Below are 22,068 nucleotides of genomic sequence, written 5' to 3' on the forward strand. Positions count from 1 at the left end.
CACAAATATAGTGCGAAGCCCCACGTCAATTTTTTTAAAATTATTTCATGAATTTCCTGAAATCATTTAAAAAAATTTAAGTGGGGCTTCGCACTATATTTGTGTCCAGCCAGGTACAGCAGGCAGGAACGGGCTGCCCCCATCCACCAGCTGCCTATTTGTACCTGGCCGGACACAACAATATAGGGAAGGCCTTTTTTTCTTAATTATTTCATGAATTTCATGAAATAATTAAAAAAAAAGTACGTGGGGCTTCGCCCTATTTTTGTGTCCAGCCAGGTACAACTAGGCAGCTGGGGGCTGGAATCTGCAGCGCAGGGAGGCCCAAGCTTTCTGGGCCCCCCCCCCCCGCTACAAATTGCAGTCCGCAGCCACCCCGGAAAATGGCGCGTTCATAGAAGCGCCATCTTCTGGCGCTGTACCCAACTCATCCAGGGCCCTGGTGCGGTGGCTCACTGGGTAATAAAGGGGTTAGGGCCAGCTTGGTATTATCAGCTGGCCCCAAGCCCAAAATTCATGGGGTCACGCCAGTATTAGACATGACCGCCATGAATTTCTAGTAAAGTATTTAAAAAAAACACAACACCCAGAATAAAGTCCTTTAATTGAAATAAAGACACAATTCTTTATTGTTCTAAATTAAACCATACTTACCATCACACCCATTCCAGCTGAAGCCAACGATCTCCTGCAATAAAAGAAAAATAATAAACCAACCTCATCCTTACCTTTCCATGGTTCCCACGACAGCTTCAGCTCTGCTACATCGAGATGACTGGCTGGACCGCAGCAGAACGCTGCCATCCAGTCTGTCATCCCGCAGACACTGAGAAGCGCAGGCATGCTTGCGCTCCTCAGTGTCTCGCTGTGACGGCATCCAGATGAGCCGAGGTCATGTCCAATGAACTCGGCTCACCTCATGCACGTCACTGACAGCGTGGGAAAATTCTCACGCTGAAGTGCTGAGTGCAGGAGAATTCTCCCACGCTGTCAGTGATGTGCATGAGGTGAGCTCATGTCCAATGAACTCAGCTCACCTCCTGCACGTCACTGACAGCGTGGGAAAATTCTCCTGCAATCAGCGCTTCAGCGTGAGAATTTTCCCACGCTGTCAGTGACGTGAATGAGGTGAGCCGAGTTCATTGGACATGAACTCGGCTCATCTGGATGTCGTCACAGAGAGACGCTGAGCAGCGCAAGCAAGCCTGCGCTTCTCAGTGTCTGCGGGATGACAGGCTGGATGGCAGCGTTCTGCTGCGGTCCAGCCTGTCATCTCGATGTAGCAGAGCTGAAGCTGTCGTGGGAACCATGGAAAGGTAAGGATGAGGTTGCTTTATTATTTTTCTTTTATTGCAGGAGATCGTTGGCTTCAGCTGGAATGGGCGTGACGGTAAGTATGGTTTAATTTAGAACAATAAAGGACTGTGTCTTTATTTCAATTAAAGGACTTTATTCTGGGTGTTTGTGTTTTTTTTAACTTTGACTATGGGGTTAGTAATGGGGGTGTCTTATAGACGCCTCTCCATTACTAACCTGGGCTTGATGTCAGCTGGCATTATAAGCTGACATCAACCCCAACCCTATTACCCCCTGCCACCGCACCAGGGCAGCGTGGAAGAGCGAGGCTAAGTGCCAGAATTGGCGCATCCTATGAATGCGCCATTTCTGGGGCGGCTGACGGCTGGTGTTTCTAGCCTGGGAGGGGGCCAATATTCATGGCTCCCTTCCTGGGCTATTAATATCAGCCCCCAGCTGTCTGCCAAGCCTTTGCTAGCTATTAAATTAGGGGGGACCCCACGTCATTTTTTTTGGGGGGTCCCCCATTTTAATAGCTAGTAAAGGCTATGTATTCAGCTGGGGGCTGATATTAGTAGCCTGGGAAGCTCCGTGGGTATTACCCCCTTCCCAGGCTTCAAACATCTGCCCCAGCCGTCTGCTTAACCTCCGCTAGAGCCTAAAATTAAGGGGAACCCCACGCCAATTTTTTTAATAATAAATCCTTTATTTTAATACTAAATGACAAGTACAGTAACCAACACTATCACTGTACTTCATATATATGTGACTGACATGTTTCTATGTATCTAATCTATGTGTGATGCTCTATCTTTCTGTTCTAAATTGTCGGGTACCGCTGCTGAATTGCCGGCCGGCTTTTTTAAAGAGACAGTGCATGAAAACACTATTATTTTTTTAAATAAATCCTTTACACTAAATGACAAGTACAGTAAGCAACACTATCACTGTACTTATTATATATGTGACTGACATGTTTCTATCTATCTAATCTATGTGTGAAGCTCTATTCTTTCTGTTCTAAATTGTCGGGTACAGATGCTGAATTGCCGGCCGGCTTTTTTAAAGAGACGGTGCATGAAAACACTAATATTTTTTTTAATAAATCCTTTACACTAAATGACAAGTGCAGTAACCAACACTGTCACTGTGCTTCTTATATGTGTGACTGACATGTTTCTATCTATCTAATCTATGTGTGATGCTCTATTCCTTCTTGTCTAAATTGTCGGGTACCGGTGTATGCCGCTGCTGAATTTGCCGGCCGGCTTTTTTAAAGAGAGTGTCTTCTGAGCAGTTTGTCAGCTTTTGGACACCTTTGCAGGTGTTTTCTATGTGTTTCTATGTGTTTTTGTTTGCCTGCCATTGGTTTTAACGGTGTTCGACGGTGTTCTAAGGTGTTCGACGAACAGTTCCTCGAACATCCCGGTGTTCGACGAACCGAACCGAACCCGAACACTACGGGGGTGGCTCAACACTAAGAATAACTTTTGAAACCAACTACAGGTGCTCGGTGCATCTTTAGCGGGGCCAACTTTTAAGTGCGCTTTCACACCTGCTTGTTTCCCATCTATCTCCATCCTTCTCTGGCTCTATGAAGCCAGAGCTGTCAATCAAAGAAAGGGGGAGGTGGAGATTGAGGGAAAAAAAGTAGGTGGGGAAGGTGCACTTTGTTACGCCCAAAGGTGGCATACTGGATTTGTGGATCCACTGTGCCACAGGGCCAAGTCTGCCTAGGTAGGGGCTTAGCTAAGCGGCTACCTAGTGTTCACTGGAGCTCCTGATGGTGGAGACAGACTGTGCTGCAGCCGCCAGGTACCACTCCTAGTCAGATCCCGGTACTGCAGCAGCTGACCCCAGGGGTCAGGTTAGCTAATACAGACTCAGGCTTCATTCAAACTAATATATTCAGGATCACTGCAGAACGGTTACTGACAGGGAGACTCAGACGGGTTCTTCAGAGATAGGTGGTAGCAGTCCGGATACATGGAATACTCGGATAGGGAAACGTTCAGATACTGGCCGCACCGGTAACAGGGGACTTTGGGAACAGGACTGGCCGCACCAGGATCAGGGGATATTGTTCAGGCACTGGCCACACCGGGAGCTGGGGACTTCGGGGACAGGACTAGGCACACCAGGACCAGGAGACAATGTTCAGGCGATGGCCGTATGGGGACTTGGGGACTATGGGAACAGGACACTGGCCATAATGGGACCAGGGATTAGGGTTCAGGACACTGGCCTCACCGGGACCAGAGGACCTAACTACTCACTAGTAGGAAAAACTAGACACTAACGAATGCTGTTGCTTCGGCGACTTCCTAAGGGAGAAGGAGTCTTATTGTCACGGGTGTGTCAGATGTAACAGACAGTCGCTCTGCACCTGGCTGCAGAAGGTCACTGCGTTTGGCATTGCAGACGCCTTCTTAATCCTTCACACTTTTGGACACAGCGGCAACCTCCTTCCTGCTCTGATTGACACACCCTGGTCTGGGTGTTTATAAACTCTCAGTCTGCTTCAGGGAGTCGCTGGTGATATTCACATTTTCCCTTGTGAAGGTTTAGAGCTATAGCTTTCGGCTAGCTTCTTCTCTGGTGCCCTTGGAGGACATTTGGTGTTATCTCTCTGGTGTCTGCTCAAGCTAAGTTTCACCCCTTTGTTTGTCTCCCTTGTTGTCTTTAGTTTATAGTGGAAACTGAGCAGTGCTCACTCCCCCTTCCTATCAAGGGCCTAGCTCTAGGCATATACAGGGCTTAGGTTTCCTGCTCGGCGATTGGTGTGGAACCAATATAGGGACGGTAGGGTAGGCAGGGTGTTAATAGATCAGCCTGGAGTCTCCACTCCCCCTTTCCCTAGTGTATGGGCTTCCTTCCCCTCGTCACTTCGCGTTGCACTTAGTCTTTCCTACACTGTGTGTGACACTTATATACACGATGTCTCCCAGCTATTGGCTGGGAGCCATCCTGAAGGTGTACAAATTATACTAAATGCCTCTCAGCTACAAGCTGAGCAAGGGAACGTGTGCGCGCACTAGGCGCTGCCGGGACCAGTAGAGCACACAGCAGCAGAGAACAGGGAACACATTGGGGACCATGCAGAGGGCCAGGGTGGTGAGTAAGCCAGTGTACCTACATGGAGGGAGAAGGGGGCACCATGCACGGGCGCTGGCCATTGCACTACAGACTTAAATGTCTGGCCATGCCAATTGTGCACAGAGCGACTGTACAAGAAGAGCATCCCTTTGCTGAGCCATAAGTCACTAGCAGAGCTTACACTGATGACTAAAAGGGTAACAATGCAGTGACATGACAAGAATCTGCATAACTAATCATATGCAAAATAGTTGCAAGTCAAATTTATGTATGAAATAAACAAGATGATTGTCTATAAAATGATGGTAGTCTCACGTTCGAAGCAGCAGTGGATGGTGAGATATGGAGCCTGAAAGCCAAAAGTTCAAAACATTGTTACCCTTTTGCTCTTCAGTGTATATGGATCTGCTAATACCCAGCACCTCATGGGCATGCTGGGTACAATTAAAACATTGGCATTGTCAGAAGCGGTGATAAACTGCTTCTGCCTTCTCCATAGTGTCTCCGACACTCAAAGATCTCACCTGTTCCAGCTAGATTATAGGAACGTTAATGTAGTGATGCAAAATGACATTACGCAGTTGGGAATGGGTTAAATATGTCTACAAATGCTTTTCCGTTTTCATATTACCCACATTTTAAAAAAAGGTTGCATTCAGAAATGTATCTCTATCCCCGCCAAGCAGCAAGCCATGCCTACTTTTCACTGATGTGTATGGCACAAATGGCTATAAATCTGTCACTCAGCACATTGGACATTATTATTGTAGAGTAAAATGCACCAAAAATAGTCACAAATACATTGATAAATGAGGGCCCATTCATTCATTTACTTTCAAATTTCTCATTGTTTAAAAAAAAAAATAAACCATATATATGTAACTCTAATTATTATTGATATTACCAGTTCCAGGTGCAATGTACTGAATGAGATTGGAGTTCGAGTCAGAGCCAGTCACACTTGGATTAATCTTAGTTATCTGGCAGGTACTGCATTCATTTATCATTTCCACAGAGGTTTCTCCAAACTGTTGCTACATCTGTCTTTGGCAATTGGTTTCTCCAGAATTCATTGAGATTGTTGAGTGGTTTTAGCTGCTGGTGTAGCAAATCAATATGTGAGACAGTGTGGCAGAGGCTCAGTGACTCATTGACCGTTGTATCAAATGCAAAAAAAAAAAAAAAAAGAATATTGTTTGCTATGGGCAACTAGATTCTTTCATCAATCTGTAACACCCATGCGTAATCGGAGTGCCAAGGTTCTGTCTCCTACTATTATTTATCATTCTGCCATTCTAGAATTATAAAAAGTAACAAGACACTTTCTACTGCCCAAACTGTATTATTATAACCCTTGTGGTAGATTTTATTAGGGTGAAACCATATTTACCTATATAGGAATCTTTTCAGCCTTTTAATCCTCTGAACCCTAAACTGTACAATCCATGCTATTCTATGGCAGGGCACAAACCATTTCCGGTGACTACCTCTTGAAGATCATCAAGAGAATGCCAAGAGTGTGCAAAGCAGTCATCAAAGCAAAAGGTGGCTACTTTGAAGAACCTAGAATATAAGACATATTTTCAGTTGTTTCACACTTTTTTGTTAAGTATATAATTCCACATGTGTTAATTCATAGTTTTGATGCCTTCAGTGTGAATGTACAATTTTCATAGTCATGAAAATACAGAAAAATCTTTAAATGAGAAGGTGTGTCCAAACTTTTCGTAGATAAAATATTCTCACAGAAACAAGACACCTAGAGGCCTCCTGCGCCAGAATTATCCTTGAAAACTAATAATTGCTTATCTTTTACTGATGAATTGTTTAAAGAAGCAATCTTCCTCCCATCAAAGTTTTATCCTCTTAATATATTGCAGTCATCAAATTATATAGCACGGTATACTTACAATTGCTCATTTTTTCCTTCTGCCCAGCTGATTCTTCTCTTTTCTCTGCTCTATGTAGAAACAAGAAGTCTCTTGTCCCTTCAAAAATCATCCCCCTCTTCAACTCCTGACCCAGCTGCTCCACTCCTTGTCCGTCCCCCCACCATAGACTTTTACAGTGACTCATGACATGCGCAGAGAAAATTGACCTCCTGTTTCTACATAGAGCTTAGAAGGATTCAGCTAGTCAGAGAAGAATTAACTGGGTAGAAAGGCAAAATGAGCAATTTTAAGTACACAGTGCTATACGATATAATAACTGCAATATATTAAGAAGATAACATTTTTGATGAAAGTGCTTCTTTAAAGAAGTTGTCCGCTACTTTTACATTGATGCCTCATCCATAGGATAGGGCATCAATGTATGATCGACCTGGGGTCCCGCACCCGGCACCTCCACCAATCAGCTGTTATCGGTGTCGCCGGAAATGCTTACTAGCGGAGCTTGGCGGTCTAGCTGTAGTGGCCGCCGTGGAGTACTGCACATCCGCCTCCCATTGGATTGAATAGGAGGCAGATGTGCAGTACCCAGCGGCAGACAAATTTTTAACTATTTGCCAACGCTGGAGGATTCTTCTACTTTTTTATTACAATCCTACATTTTTCATGCCCATAAGGAGAACAAATATCTGGATACTAAAGCAAAAAGTGATGACCTAGCTGCGAGAACAGATTTTTAGCTCTTGTGTATTGCACCCACTTCTTGTTTTGACTTACAATTCTAACGAAAACTACTGACCAATATACAACCAAATACAAGTGTGAATGAGGCATGTATCTGTAAAGAGAAAAAACTTTCTAATATGAAAAAAATAATCCTGTAACCCCACCAGGATCTTTTAAGCCACATTCGCATGTGACATGTCTGCACCAAAGTAAAGCACCATCAAAGTTAATAAGGTTATACAATACAAAACCCCATTTCCAGGCCCGCACAATAAATTGGAGTAGGGATAATTAACACCTGAGAAAAAGAGATGCCGGGCTTGGGAGGGCGGCCACATAGTGCAGTACTTCACCGTTTCCAGCTCTTTGCAGACCCCGTCCGTGGGCCGACAGGAACAACCAAAGGGCCGGATGTGGGCCGCAGGCTGCATTTTGACCATATCTGCTTTACTGAAGAGTGCTGAGAAGAAAATCAGAACTTAACACATCTGTTTTATCATGCTGCACTTGTTACTTAGATATAAAACAAGTACAGCCAGCAGGTGGCAGTATTGAGCAGTTTTATTCTGCAGCCTTTAACTGTATCCAGACTCCTGCACACGTCCTGATGGAAAAACCAGCACCAGTGCTATCAGTGTCCATGTGTTGCTCATGTGCCATCCGTGTGTACGTGTGCGTCATCCATGTGACACGTACCGGAACAGAATGCAGAATAGAAATGACAGATGTTTAGATGTTAAAGATGTGCAATAGAGATTATATATCTACCATATATCTATTTATCTAGCGATCTATAGCTTTGCACATCTTTAACACCTAAACACATTCTGCATTCTATTCCGGCACGTGTCACACGTTATGGTGATCCGTGCGCACGTGTGCGGTACAAGTTGTCATCCGTGCTGCCGGGAAAACACGGACACGTGCATAGCCCCATAGATTATAATAGGTGTGCATGTGTATGTATCTCCGGTACTGCTGCTGTCACCACTGAGACGGCGAAGATGGCAGACAAGGTAAGCATTCCATAACAGAGCCAAAGGTTTATGGACTTTTATTTCAGATGGGGGGGGATGTGTGTCCTGCCAAGCTCATCTGAGATGTCATTCATTGGCAATTACAAAAGAAGCTGCCAGGAGCGGATCTTGTTGATTTGTGTAGCAGAAATTCCTCAGACAACCATTAATAATCTCGTTGACAGCAGCCAAGGCAGTAAGTGTAGGGATTTCTGCATGTGGCGCTCATACTCAATACTGAATAAATCAAGGTGTTTTGAAAATTTTGTTTCTATTTTTTCCTCATTTGCATATTAGTCAAATCCTGGTCCTGCTCTGCCCCCAATCTACATTGAGGTCGTCTCATACAAGGTGAGGCTTTAATACTAGGCGATAGGACAGTTCCGATTGGGTACACTTGGGCGCTGGTAGGATGGCTTTCACAATTTTTTTGATCAAAAATCATATTTACTAAGTACCCTATGTTATTTATATACGCTATTATTATTTACTTACAGCAGGGTATATGTTCACTTTGTTTCTATGCTGGGTTTTGTCATTTGCATATCAGTAACTTGTCTCTCCATACTGTGATTTCCATCATTCCAAGACTTCCTCTTGGTGCTGCAATTTCAATGTTGAGTTTATTTACCGCCACACAATGACCGTAGCCTGACAGGTAGTAATGGGTTTTGCAGACCATATAAGTGATTGTAGTACGGTTATGTCCAGTCACTCACAGGTGACTTTTTCTATCTTTCCACTCTGACCCAGACTGTCCCGATGGCCTCTTCACGCCGTGACTCAGATGCAGAGTTTGTGCTACAGGTACATTTGGTTTCTCATATTTCCAGCATTATTTCTCGCCCAATCATGCAGCTGCCCAATTTGTACCTTGTACAACATCCCTAAGAACAATGCTATAGGTTTTAATTTTATTTATATAGCGCCATTAATTCCACAGGGCTTTACAGACATCATCATCATCATCATCATCATCTCCTCCCCAGTGGGGCTCACAATTAGAGATGAGCAAACCTGAACAGTAAAGTTCGGGGCCCGTACCGAACGCCTAGTGTCCATGCGCGGACCCCAAACACTGACTTCCTGGAGAAGTCAGTGTTACCGTTTGAGTGCGGCAGTCCAAACATTGGCGGTTTCCCACACAGTCATCTGTGTGACAGCGTGAGAAACACCGCCGATCAGAAAGCTGCGATTCCCATGCTGTCAGATGACAGCGTGTGAGGCAGCAGCTCTGACAGGCGTTGACTGATGAGAGAACTACTCTCATTAGCATACACTTGCTGTTGCTGATAGCAGCGAGAGCAGGCACTGCTGATGAGAGTATTCATCAATCGGCACCTGTGCTCTAAATAAAAATGACGTAGGGTCTCTTCTATTTTTGATAACCAGCACAGGCAAAACAGACAGCAGCGGGCTGCATCCCCCAGCTGTCAGCTTTATCATGGTTAGTTATCAAGGGGGACAAGGGCTTCGGTGGATTAGGCGTTAAGGTGAGTATAATGCTTTTTTTATATTTATTTCAATAAAGAAGTCAGTATCATTATTTCAATTAAAAGACTTCATTCTGGCTGGGTTTTTTTTTTTTACAATCTTACTATGAGGTTAGTAATGGGGGCATCTTATAGACACCTCTCTATTACTGACCCCTGGGCTTGATGTCAGTTTTGTATGTCAGCTGACATCAACCTCACAAGTATTACCCCATTTGCCACCACCGCAGGGCAAGTGGGAAGAGCCAGGCAAAGCGCCAGAATTGGCGCATCTAGTAGAGGCACCTTTTCTGGGGCGGCTGCGATCAGTTATATTTACGCTGGGGAGAGACAATATCCATGGCCCATTCCCAGTCTGAGAATACCAGCTCCCAACTGGTCAAACATAAGGGGGACCCAACGCAGTTTTTTTTAATTATTTATTTGAATGATTAACCCCTTTACCCCCCAAGATGGTTCGCACATTAATGACCAGGCCAATTTTTACAATTCTGACCACTGTCACTTTATGAGGTAATTACTCTGGAACGCTTCAACGGATCCCCCTGATTCTGAGAGTGTTTTTTCGTGACATATTCTACTTCGTGATTGTGGTAAAATTTCTTCAATAGACTTTGCAATTTTCAAACTTTGAATTTTTATGCCCTTAAATCAGAGAGATATGTCACACAAAATAGTTAATAAATAACATTTCCCACATGTCTACTTTACATCAGCACAATTTTGGAATCAAATTTTTTATTTTTTTTCCTAGGGAGCGATAAGGGTTAAAAGTTGACCAGCGATTTTTCATTTTTCCAACAAAACCATTTTTTTTCTAGGGACCACATCACATTTTAAGTCACTTTGAGGGCTCTTTATGACAGAAAATACCCAAAAGTGACACCATTCTAAAAATTGCACCCCTCAAGGTGCTCAAAACCACATTCAAGAACTTTATTAACCCTTCAGGTGCTTCACAGGAATTTTTGGAATGTGAAAGAAAACTATGAACATTATTTTTTTCACAAAAATGTTACTTTAGACCCAATTTTTTTAATTTGCGCAGGGGTAACAGGAAAAAAATGGACCCAAAAGTTTGTTGTGCAATTTCTCCTGAGTACGCCAATACCCCATATGTGGGGGGATACCACTGTTTGGGCGCACGGCAGGGTTCGGAAGAGAAGGAGCGCCATTTGACTTTCTGAATGTAAAATTTGCTTGAATAATTAGCGGACACCATGTTGCGTTTGGAGAGCCCCTTCCCTTCTGAACTCTGCCATGCTCCCAAATACTGTATTTTCCCCACATATGGGGTATTAACGTACTCAGGAGAAATTGCACAAGTTTTTGGGGTCCATTTTCTCCTCTTACCCTTGTGAAAATAAAAAAATTGGGGCTAAAACATTTTTGTGGAAAAAGTTAGATATTTTTTTATTTTCACGGCTCCATGTTACAAACTTCTGTAAAGCACTAGGGGGTTCAGGGTGCTCACTACACATCTAGATAAGTTCCCTGAGGATTTTATCAAGGGGTATAGTGAACCCAGAGGTACGATACAGAATTTGATAAGATTAGGTCATCATATTGAATAAGTTGTCATTAGTCTTGAGTGCAAGTGCTCGCTACTTGAGTTTGCATCGGGTACTCAGGTATGCACCATGTATCACACGTGCTCGAGTGACATGCAGTCGCCCGCATGTTTCACGGTTATTAGACACCCAAAAAAAACATGAGGGAATCGCTCGTGCATGGCAGGCAATCCCCGCAAGTTTTTTTTGGCTGCGAATCATATGGGGCGGAGAGCACCCGATGCAAAGTCAAGTAGCGAGCACTTGCGCTCAACACTGGTCGCCATATCGTCATCTTTTTTTTTTTTTTTTTTTTTTTTTAAATCCCAACACTAACCCCAACCCTAACCCTAGAGTTTATTTTTTACGCCGTTCCTCATGTGGTATAAGTGATTAGACGACTTTATTCTTCAGGTTGGTGCGATTACAGCGATACCTGAATCATATTGGGTTTTTACGATTGACAGCTGTCACACACTAAAAGATGCATTTTTTGTAAAATCTAGTTTTTGCATCGCCATATTTTGAGAGCTATAATTTTTCCATATTTTGGTCGACAGTCATGTGACGGCTTGTTTTTTTGCGGGATGAGTTGACATTTTTATTGGTGCCATTTTCAGGCACGTGACATTTTTTGATCACTTTCTATTCAGATTTTTGGGAGGCAGAATGAACAAAAAACAATTCAGGAATTTTTTTTTTATTCTGTTCCGCGTATGGTAAAATTGATAAGGCAGCTTTATTCTTTTTCGGGTCAGTACGTTTACAGCGGTACCACATTTATATAGTTTTTCTATGTTTTGGCGCTTTTACACAATTAAAGCTATTTTATAGAAAAAAATATTTTCTTGCATCGCTTTTTTCTGAGAGCTATAACAGCTGATGGAGCTGTATGGCGGCTTGTTTTTTTGTGGGATAAGATGACGTTTTCAGCGCTACCATTTTTATTTATATTCGTCTTTTTGATCGCTAGTTAGTTCCATTTTTTGTTTGACGGTATGATGTTAAACCATTGTTTTTTGCTTCATTTTTTATACCATGTTCACTAAAGGGGTTAAGTAGTGGGACAGTTTTATAGGTCAGGTAGTTCCGGACGCGGCGATACCAAATATGTGTACTTTTGTTTTTTTTCATAATATTTATTGATGGGTACATTATTTTTATTTATTTTTTTCTTCATTTTTTAACACTTTTTTCACTTTTATTCTTTGTGCCACTATGGGACTTTCACTTTTTTTTATTCTGATCGCTTGTATAGCATAGGGATGGAGCACAATCACTGTGCTATACAGGCTGTCAGCGAAGCAGATGCAGAAGATACTTTGGTCATGCACTGCGCATGACCAAAGTATCTTCCTGCTGTCTGGTGACCCGGATGTTGTCATGATGACATCGGGTCGTCATGGCAACATTCGGGAAGCCGCGGTAGACAGCGCTGGACACCGGCAGGAGAGGAGAGTATCACGATCACCACTCCTTGCCCCCACAATGCTGCGATCGACTTCGATCGCAGCATTGCGGGGGTTAATGTGCCAGGAGCGGTGCGGGACCGCTCCCTGCACATGTCACAACTGACACCCGGTGCTAATCAGCTGACACACAGGTGCGATCGCCATGACGTACTATTCCGTACCTGGCTCTTAAGTCCCAGGTACGTATTAGTACGTCATGGGCTTTTAAAGGGGTTAAAAAGTACGGCGTGGGGAACCCTCTTTTTTTGATAACCAGCCATGATAAAGCTGACAACTGGGGGTTGCAGCACACAGCTGTCTGTTTTGCCTGTGCTGGTTAAATAAATTAGAAAAATAATGTGGAGTATGTTCTATTTTTGATATAGCACAGGCGCCGGCAGATGAATACTCTCATCAGCAGCACCTATCACTGACAGCCGCTGATACTCTCATCAGCCGACGCCTGTGACTGGCAGTAACTTTTTTACCACCGGTCACAGCTGCTTTCTTATGCTGTCATCTGATAGAGTGGGAACCACAGCTCTCTAACCGGTGCCAACGATCTTACCCTGAGCAGAACCAGTTTCCCACACTGTCACGTGTTTCACACACTGTACTCAAACTGCTTTGTTTTTTTAGATGTTCAGCCGAACCTGAACATCCACGGGTTCGCCCAACACTACTCACAATCTACATTCTCTTATCAGTATGTCTTTGGAGTGTGGGAGGAAACTCACAAAAACCACAGGGAAAACATACAAACTCCTTGCAGATGTTGTATTCGGTGGGATTTGAACCCAGGACCCCAGCGCTGCAAAGCAACAGTGCTAACCACTGAGCCACCGTGGTGCCTGTAACAGTAAATTGTGTTGAATAGTGCCTTAAATTATGCCTCCAGATGCTAATAGAACACCGCACAATAAAACAGTGCTCCTCTTAGTGTCCCCAAATATTAGTCATAATTTTGCCTCTTACATAATATACTGAAATAAAAACTAAATTTTAAATTGTAACTATAAGGTCTGAAAAAAAAAATTGTGTATGTGTTGTTGCAACCAGAGACCCATTGCTACCTTATCTCTGTCCATACTGACCAAAGAAATTAGGTCTCTGCTAAGACAGATGTCGGTCATGGTTCAAGTAGTTAATTGGTATGCGAAGAGGTGAATCCTCAAGTGCCTATACGATTTTCATAGGGACACGTGATAGATCCTTAACCCAAAGACAATACTGTGGCCTATTCATTCCAACGCAGGATCATATTTGGTTCAGGATACCTGTGTAGGTGCACCATTCCTTCTGTTTCGGAGGGCGTTATTTATATGTACTGGCATGCGTTGGCTGTTCTGGCCTGATTTTTGTATCTGAGATACTAGATATCTCATCACTTGTGTGCGTTGTTTTCGATGGCACCATTTCTGAACTTTATTAGTATATTAAAATCAACTCAAGTAAAGGGTTTTTTTTTTTTTTATTAAACCCCAATTATTCACTATAGCTTCTGCACTAACATTTGTAACCCTAATAAGAAAATGTATCTTGGGATACAGAACACGCAAAGTTCCCGCACCTCAGATGACAGCCGCCTACAAGATGCAGAAACATCTCAACATCAACTGTTCAGTGGAGACTGAGAGGAGCCTTTATCGGCAAAGAAGCCACTACTCAGGACTGCAAACAAGAAGAAACTGGTGTGGACCAAGTAATACAAGGACTGGACATTAGATCAGTGGGAATCTGCGCTGGGACCTGGAAAGTCAAAACATTTTTGTGTTAACTGCCATGTTTTGTATAACTGTTGCCCACTGTGAAGCTCGGAGGGGGGAGATGTGATGGCGTGGGGCCTTGTTGGTGAGAGTTGGTGATTTTATTACTGCCTATTCTATATAAATATATGACTCTTCATACCATGTGCTAATCTTTGCCTGATGAAGAGGCTGGAGTAGTCTTGAAAGCTTGCCATTTATCATCTTTTCAGTTAGCCATTAAAAAGGCATCAGCTATTAAGGAATTCACAATCACCCAACCTTAATCCAATTGAGATGGTTTGGGCAGAGTTGGACCACAGGGTGAAGGCAAAGCAGCCAACAAGTGCTCAGCACCTCCTTAAAGACCAATGGAAAGTTATTCCAGGTAAATACCAGATAAAGCAGAACGGTGGTTCAGAGGTTAGTAGTACAGGGATCTTTACCAAAACTGCATTAAGTGACACATTGCTGGAATCAGTCTCTATATCCCTACATCATGCTACTCAGGTGAGGTAAGGAAAAAAAATAGTTGACAAATTCCCTTTAAAACATTCATATTGTATAGACAGGAAAACTAGTTCACGTAGTGGGTTACCGGACGCATCTCCCTGCCCCACTCCCCTAGTCTGACCAGTGTCTCCCTTTGGGTTTAGGTGGGAAGGAGAGAGAGACCCATCAATCAAGCGGAACAGGGGCAGGGAGATGCCTACAGGAACCAGCCTCTTGGACTGGTCACATCAGTTTGGCCAGCTTTTAAAGGGAATCTGTTAGCAAGTTTTTGCTTTGTAAACTGAAGACAGCATGAGGTAGAGGCTAAAAGACAGAATTCAACGATGTGTCACATGTCAAGCTCCATGCCGTTTACCATCACTGAAGGTTTTATCACTAAGACATTAACGTTGCTGCGACTAGCTGGCACACGCTTCAAGTCCAGCCCCACCTCCTCCTGTGATAATAAGCTCAATGTCTATAGACCGTGTAAAGAGCCTGGTGGGGGAGAGGGGGTTAGCTTTTCAGCTGTGGCAGGGCTAGCTTTCTCAGCTCTGCTGCATTGCTACATCTAAAAACTGTCAGAAAGGCAGCACCCAGTAATCTAAGTGATACATCGTTGGATTCAGGGTCTCTTTGCCTACATCACGCGGCTCTCAGATGAGGTAGAAAAAAAATCTGCTGACCGTTTCCCTTTAATAGTACGTGTTCTCTGAAAATCACAGCAGTGTTTCAGAGCGAAACATACGGGGGCTGCAATAATGGAGGCAGTCTCTCAAACTATATTTTCCTAGGTTACATCATATGACGGCAAGAGCCTTATGCTCAAAAACACATAGGTTTTTGTGGGTAAAAATTAGTTACTACATTTGTGTTAAAAGAGGCAACAATCATGTAGCCCATAAGAGCCATTTAAATTACCACTTTAAACTTTATGGGTTTTTATTTTATTTTTGATTAAAAATATAATAAAAAAGTAAGATATTGGAGAAGTTACTGTAATTTACAGAGGTGTATTGGGAATGTATATGAAAGACCTTGAGCCTGCTGTGATCATAATAAACATGAGCAAGATACAGCCGCGACTTACCTGACCGATTTAATAAATCAAACAAACGGGAAACCAGATTTGAAAACAGATTTACAAAATTTATATACAAAATAGGTAGAAGTCCTACATTATTAAACGCAGATGTGCAGGATCAAATTATTTTGTACAGTACAGATTATATATATATAAGACATGTCTGAATATAAACCACATGCATCTCAGCAACGTAGTAACAAATAAAGCATTTACACTGTTCTATCCATTAAAAGGGACTGTCAGGTTACTATTACTTAAGTGTGTCGTGTCAGAGTACACGCAGTGCGCTCATATTATACCATGTGAATGCCGATTGTAGCCCAGAGACTGAGGACAGTTTTCTTTAAAAGGGACAGCATCAGAAAATTACATTGAATAAATCAGGTTGTGTTAAATGTATATAAAAAAAAAAAAAAAAAAAACATTCGCCATTATTTCTAAACGTATCACAATCTGTACTAACAATGAAATATAAATCTCACAATTTTCACATTGACCACTAGAGATTTTTTTTTCTTAAATATTTTAACTTCCCGTTTCAGAAAACACAGCCACAATGAAAGACCCCAATCCTATCTTTTGTAGTGAGGTGGCTAATTAGTGTGTGCAAAAGTCACTGAAGACATAGAAAGCAGGTTCAGCTATTAAGCTGTGTGCCCACTATGCGTTTTTCAAGCGTTTTTGATGCGGAATTTCCGCAGCGTAAAACGCTTGGTAATCCGTGCCCCATGATCCCCAATGAAAAATTGATGCGGAATTTCCGCAGCGTAAAACGCTTGGTAATCCGTGCCCCATGATCCCCAATGAAAATCTGCATGTTCTGTGCCCATGCTGCGGAATTTTCCACAGCGGATTTTCCTTGCAGAAAAATCTGCAGCATGTCCATTATTTGAGCATTTCTGCATGCGGATTTGAGGTCCCAATGCACTTGAAAAACGCAAGTCAAATCAAAAATGTAAAAACGCATCAAAAACGCGTGTAAAATCCACAAGCATTTTGACTGCCAAGAACATGCAGAAACGCTGCAGAAATTTTCTGCTTCATTTCTGCATCGTGGGCACATACCCTTATACCTATTCTTATTGATGGCTTCTGTGTTATCAGAGACAAGGATTACAATGATGACTCCTAAGAAAACTTCTAAAAACTTATCCTGAGGCTATGTGCCCACGTAGCAGATTTGATGCAGAGCATTTTTGCCTCTCTCTGGCAGAAAAAAACGCATGCAGATTTACATGCGTTTTTTCAGCCAGAGAGAAGCGATTTTTCAAACACTTTTCCAAGCGATTTTGAGCGTCACTTGGAAAAAAGCGTTTGACAAGTTGGTCACACAATATAAATCCATCCAACTGGCATGGATTTATATTGTGTGACCAACTTAGATGCTTTAAATGCTGCATCTATAGTAAAACAAAAAAAAAAAAAAAAGAAGAAGAGAATTGAAAAGTTAAAAATAAAAAAAAAAACCTGTATACTCACATCTCCGGTCTACTCCCGGCGGCGTCCTCTCTCCTCGGTGTCCCACAGTGTACTTGCAGGACCTGCGGTGACGTCATTTAGTCAGCTGATGGTCACACGATCATCACCTGACCGCTGACGTCAGCGGTTGCGTGACCATCAGCTGACTAAATGACGTCACCGCAGGTCCTGCAAGTACACTGTGGGACACCGAGGAGAGAGGACGCCGCCGGGAGTAGACCGGAGATGTGAGTATACAGGTTTTTTTTATTTTTAACTTTCTTTTTTTCAGTCTATAAAAAGACCCCATGGCCAAAGCAAAAATTGCAAGATTTTCATTTTTTGTTCTTTTAATAAAAATTAGAAAAGATACATAGAGCACAAAAGCCTGATTTAAAAAAAAAGGCCATTTTCTGATAGCTTCCTTTTAAAGACAGTTTAGATAAAGGAGTCCCTTTGGTTTTAAAAAGCCGCTGCGCACTCTCCTCCTCACCTTGTGAGGTTACATTTCCAATACACAATCTGATCAGTCAGTCAATCATGTGAGCAGCGCGCCTGCTTTTCTCCAAGTTTAGGGACCTTATTTTACTCCATCATTTAGAAATTCAGCACTACATGTTCTCTGCGGTTTCACACTTAAATAAAATACTCAAAAAAAAACAAAAAAAAACGGTGTTATCAACAAGCACACTAAACTAGTTCACTAGACTTCACCTCTTACAAAGATTATAGCAAAAAAAAATAATTTCCATTATACAGTACTATATATAATATGCCTTCAATTTGCTATTAAAACCTGTGTTAGACCTGCTTTAAGTCCATATTACACATGCAAAAGTTTTGTGGCGATCACAGGTCCAATGACCCAACCTAACTTGAAGTTGTAATACAGATGCTAAATGAGTCAGCATCATGGCAGTCTGAATGCAGCCTTGATCCGCCATTATTTTTAACATACATACAGTCGAGATCATGTATAAGACTTAGTAGTGTTATCCGTGGCTACCAGATATTTTCTTCTGTTATAACTAGGCCATCTGGTGACTATGCATAAGCAACGAGCCTATTTTTGCACACGAAACACAATTAGTTCAAGTGGAAAGGAACATATTTCAATTAAAAAAAAACAAAAACAAAAAAAAAAAAACACATTACACATCGTAGAAAAGCCATGGACATTAAGGTGGCCTTATACAAGTTTGATCCTCCACACATACCAGTGGATCTGCTTTTTTACCCCCCACAAACTGCACCACCTTGGTCCTTGGCCTGAGCCCATATTAAAGTTTCAGCCCCAAAGTGCTTGCAAAACTACAGCCCAGGGACAGATTCTTCAAATAGAGCAGAATTATTATTTTTTATATCTTGGAAAACAATTGTTTGAATTTTTTTGTATTATTCTCACAAGATAATTTTCCATTGTCATCCGATATCACAATCGTCTACTTCACAGTAGTAACTTCCCCTATAAGGCCCTTATTCCACAAACCATTATAACCATGAAAACCAGACAGTGAGCTCCAGTACAAAACTCCTGTTGAAGGCTAGCAATAGTTTACTCTGTAATGTGCTAAACTCGCACTGATGTTGATCCCTCTATAGTGAAACCCTCCTGCCCGGCAAAAGGAAGGGGGGAACCCAAAGTTCCCAGAAAGATCCAGATATGAATATTTTTTTAGCCATTCAGAAAAAAAATATTTTCATAGTGAAAATGTCTTTTAGAGTCCTTAGAAGCAGCTGGAGACTTGTAGAAATAGTGTAAAATCCACTGGGATCCAGACTGGGAATCAATTATTGAAAAAGTTGAGGGGAAAAAAAAATATTGAAAGAAGGATCACTCTGAATCACTGAAGTCACTTGAAATAAAAGAAGAAACGTGTGAGAAATGCAGAAAAGTTATTAAATGGCAATATTAAGCAAACATCCTCATATAGGAAAAATCTGAATAATGAGGTTACATATTAAGAAAAAAAATGCAAACAAATGACAAAAAGGGTAAAAAAATAAAAATCACATTCATTTCCTGTGATGACAGATGGAAAAAATAATTTCAACGATATTTATCTAGTCTTACTGGCTATTACACCGTAACACCATTGTAACTATATGTTGTCCTACTACTTTTGTGGTTGCTTATTCATACATTATAGGACTACAGAAACTAACTTGCCTGAAATGTAAATTTTCGTATAGATTTACACCAACCAATCTATAAAAGACATACTGTCATGTACTAATTGCAATAAAAACTATAATTAAAGGACTTTCTTTTCCACTGCTAGGACAATCCCTTCTCAACCTGAATATTTGCCCCCATTAAAATAAAACAGAACACACCTGTACTCACCTCTGATGCCGGCACTGTTTCAGCGGTGTCGGCACTCGTTTTCCTGGGGCTCACATGAGGTTGTTATATTACGTGAGCCCTCCGCCCAAACAGTGCCGGCATCACTATCACCGCTTTTGGACGTATCGAACAGCAACAGGAAGTGAGAGCTGCGGCTGCTCTGACCTCCTCTTGATGTTCAATTTGTCCAAAGGTGGGAACAGTGAAGCCGGCGCAGGGCTTGCGTGACGCAGATGCAGGGCTTACGTGACGCAACAACCTCACGTGAGAGACGGGAAAGCGAGAACAGGTGTTTTTATTTTAACGAGGGCAAACATTCAGATTGAGAATGGGTGGTCCTAGTGGTGGACAACACCTTTAATCTCTAACAAAAACTAGAATCAATTCTCTCATCTGCTGAGCAGGTTTGTGCCTTTTGACTTTTAATAAAAATTACATGCCTCTGACAGATGCATTACAATCAGAGCTTCATGCAATATGCTGATTTTTATATAGGGGATTATATAGGATATGCTGCTCCACAAACTGCAGCAGCTGCACAGCAAGTCATTGTGCCATGTGATGCATCTACCTGGTGCCCTTTTCTCTTCCCTGAATTTAGCAGAAGGTTATCCCATCAGTATAAACCTTTCCCATACACACTATCACAGCAAATAATATATGTAAAGCTACATTATCCTACAGCTGCACTTCAGGAAAGTCAGTGGCCACACACATTAGGCAGCTGTCTACAAAATGATCAGCTGGCAGCTGTTTTACCTGACCCTTCCATGCACACTCAGCTTGGAAAAATGTGCATGCACTCTCCGTAGGAGGATTTCAGCGAGTAAGGAGCCACATCTGGAAGCCGCCTTTTTTTCTGAGAACAAAAGGATTGAACTTGCCCGATCTTTATTTTCCATCAGGGGTCAGGATTCCCTCTTATATAATAGATAGTGGACTGGTCTGGGCCAATATACATCTAATGTGTATGGCCAACTTTAGGTTGATGTCGCCTAAATAGATTCCACATTGATCTCAACAAAATGCCGTATGTAGACGGCTCACCAAGACTTTCTCCAACTACACTTTACTCTACAACCCTACATGGCCTCAGGAACTCTCCATAAAGCAACACGGCTGCCATCGTCTAAAGATTTTCCACTCATCTACAACTTCTTCTAAATGTCTGGATTATTATGAGACTTATTAAAAGGGCTACCACAGCCAAAAGTAGTGGTGACCATATGCTTTAGGATTTTACAGGAGGGTTTTTGCCCCACTTTGGTACCCAAAACCCCAGGAGAGGAAACATCCACAAGATTGCAAGCTGCAAAGTGTGGTTATAAAACAAAAACCAAATGATCCAGTCATCCGGTCAATGGTCACAGAGTCTCACATCCACCATCACTACCAGTAAGATTGTTCGGTACGATATCTATCAGCTCCTAAATGCGCTACCTGATCCTCAGCATTTATCTACTACACAAAGTATAGTAGTTGGGTAGTGGACTATAAGAGTAACCGTCTTTACAATCGGCAGTATTCTTATGGGGCAAGATGGTTATTTGGTAACAATAAGAGGATGCTTACAACTGTCCATATTGGCCCTCATATTTGGTAATAATGTTTCTGCATTTGCCCAGCTCTTTCCGTAACTCGGCCACTTCTGTACGTAGGGCAGTGTTCTCCTTCTCTAAGAAAGCAGCTCGGACAGTGATCTGGTTCTCTTTAAGTCGCCGGGCATCTCGGGATCGCTTAGCCGCCACATTATTCTTCTTCCGTCTGTTCCAGTATTTTTCATCCTGTGTGAAATATCATTAATCGTTACACAGATATCAAGTCGGTGACCTACACCACAATGGACGATTACAGGGATTCATCAAAGGTATGAAAGATTTTCTATGTTGTAGTGCTACTTTAAAAATATTATAAAAAGGTGTAAACTACTACTAAAGATGATAGACTAACTGAAGAAGCACAATTTATTTTAGAAACCTTCAAATCCTCTGGGACATAAACTTTCTTGGCCTTCTTGATCATGGGTTGTGGCTTTAACTCCTCTTCTGCAAATCTGTGTTTCCTCGGATCAAAAAGTTCTCCTCCCGGCACGCTGGAGAGCACCAGATCACTGGGGTCTGGATTGAAGTTTACTTCCACTTCTACCTTTTCTGGATCAACAGGACTTGGCGGATCCAACTCTTCCTTTACAGAGATTTCTAAATTGCAAACATAAAAAGGCAGATTCGTCACTACGGTATAAATCTGTAGGTCTATAAATAATGGTTTACTCAATAGATAAATGCAAGTAGTAACCATAAATGGTGGACTGTTTAGGACCTCTCTATAAAGGCTAAAATCAATTTTAGATTCATTTCCGCAGGTTCTGTGAGATTTTAGGTCATGGGCACATTTCCTATCAGGATATGCAAAAAGGAAGATC

General features: G+C 42.2%; 1 protein-coding gene across 4 annotated transcripts in view; it reads right to left on the bottom strand.

Moving 5' to 3' along the window:
* Nucleotides 1-18,398: 18,398 nt before the first annotated feature.
* TEF (TEF transcription factor, PAR bZIP family member) overlaps nucleotides 18,399-22,068 on the bottom strand; it is a 33,078-nt gene continuing 29,408 nt past the window's right edge. For 2 of the 4 annotated variants that reach the window (XM_073644305.1, XM_073644303.1), the window contains exons 3-5: nucleotides 21,624-21,844; nucleotides 21,219-21,430; nucleotides 18,399-19,155 (exon numbers count right to left, since the gene is read on the bottom strand). In XM_073644305.1, coding sequence (XP_073500406.1) covers nucleotides 19,134-19,155; nucleotides 21,219-21,430; nucleotides 21,624-21,844 — 455 coding nt within the window. In that variant the 3' untranslated portion in view covers nucleotides 18,399-19,133. Of the gene's footprint in view, nucleotides 19,156-21,214; nucleotides 21,431-21,623; nucleotides 21,845-22,068 lie in introns of those variants that run through there. The other 2 variants (XM_073644306.1, XM_073644304.1) reach the window with 1 other exon arrangement.

Source organism: Phyllobates terribilis, unplaced genomic scaffold (genome assembly GCF_046119375.1).
Source record: "Phyllobates terribilis strain yellow unplaced genomic scaffold, ASM4611937v1 Scaffold_8__6_contigs__length_399053987, whole genome shotgun sequence".
Lineage (NCBI taxonomy): Eukaryota > Metazoa > Chordata > Amphibia > Anura > Dendrobatidae > Phyllobates > Phyllobates terribilis.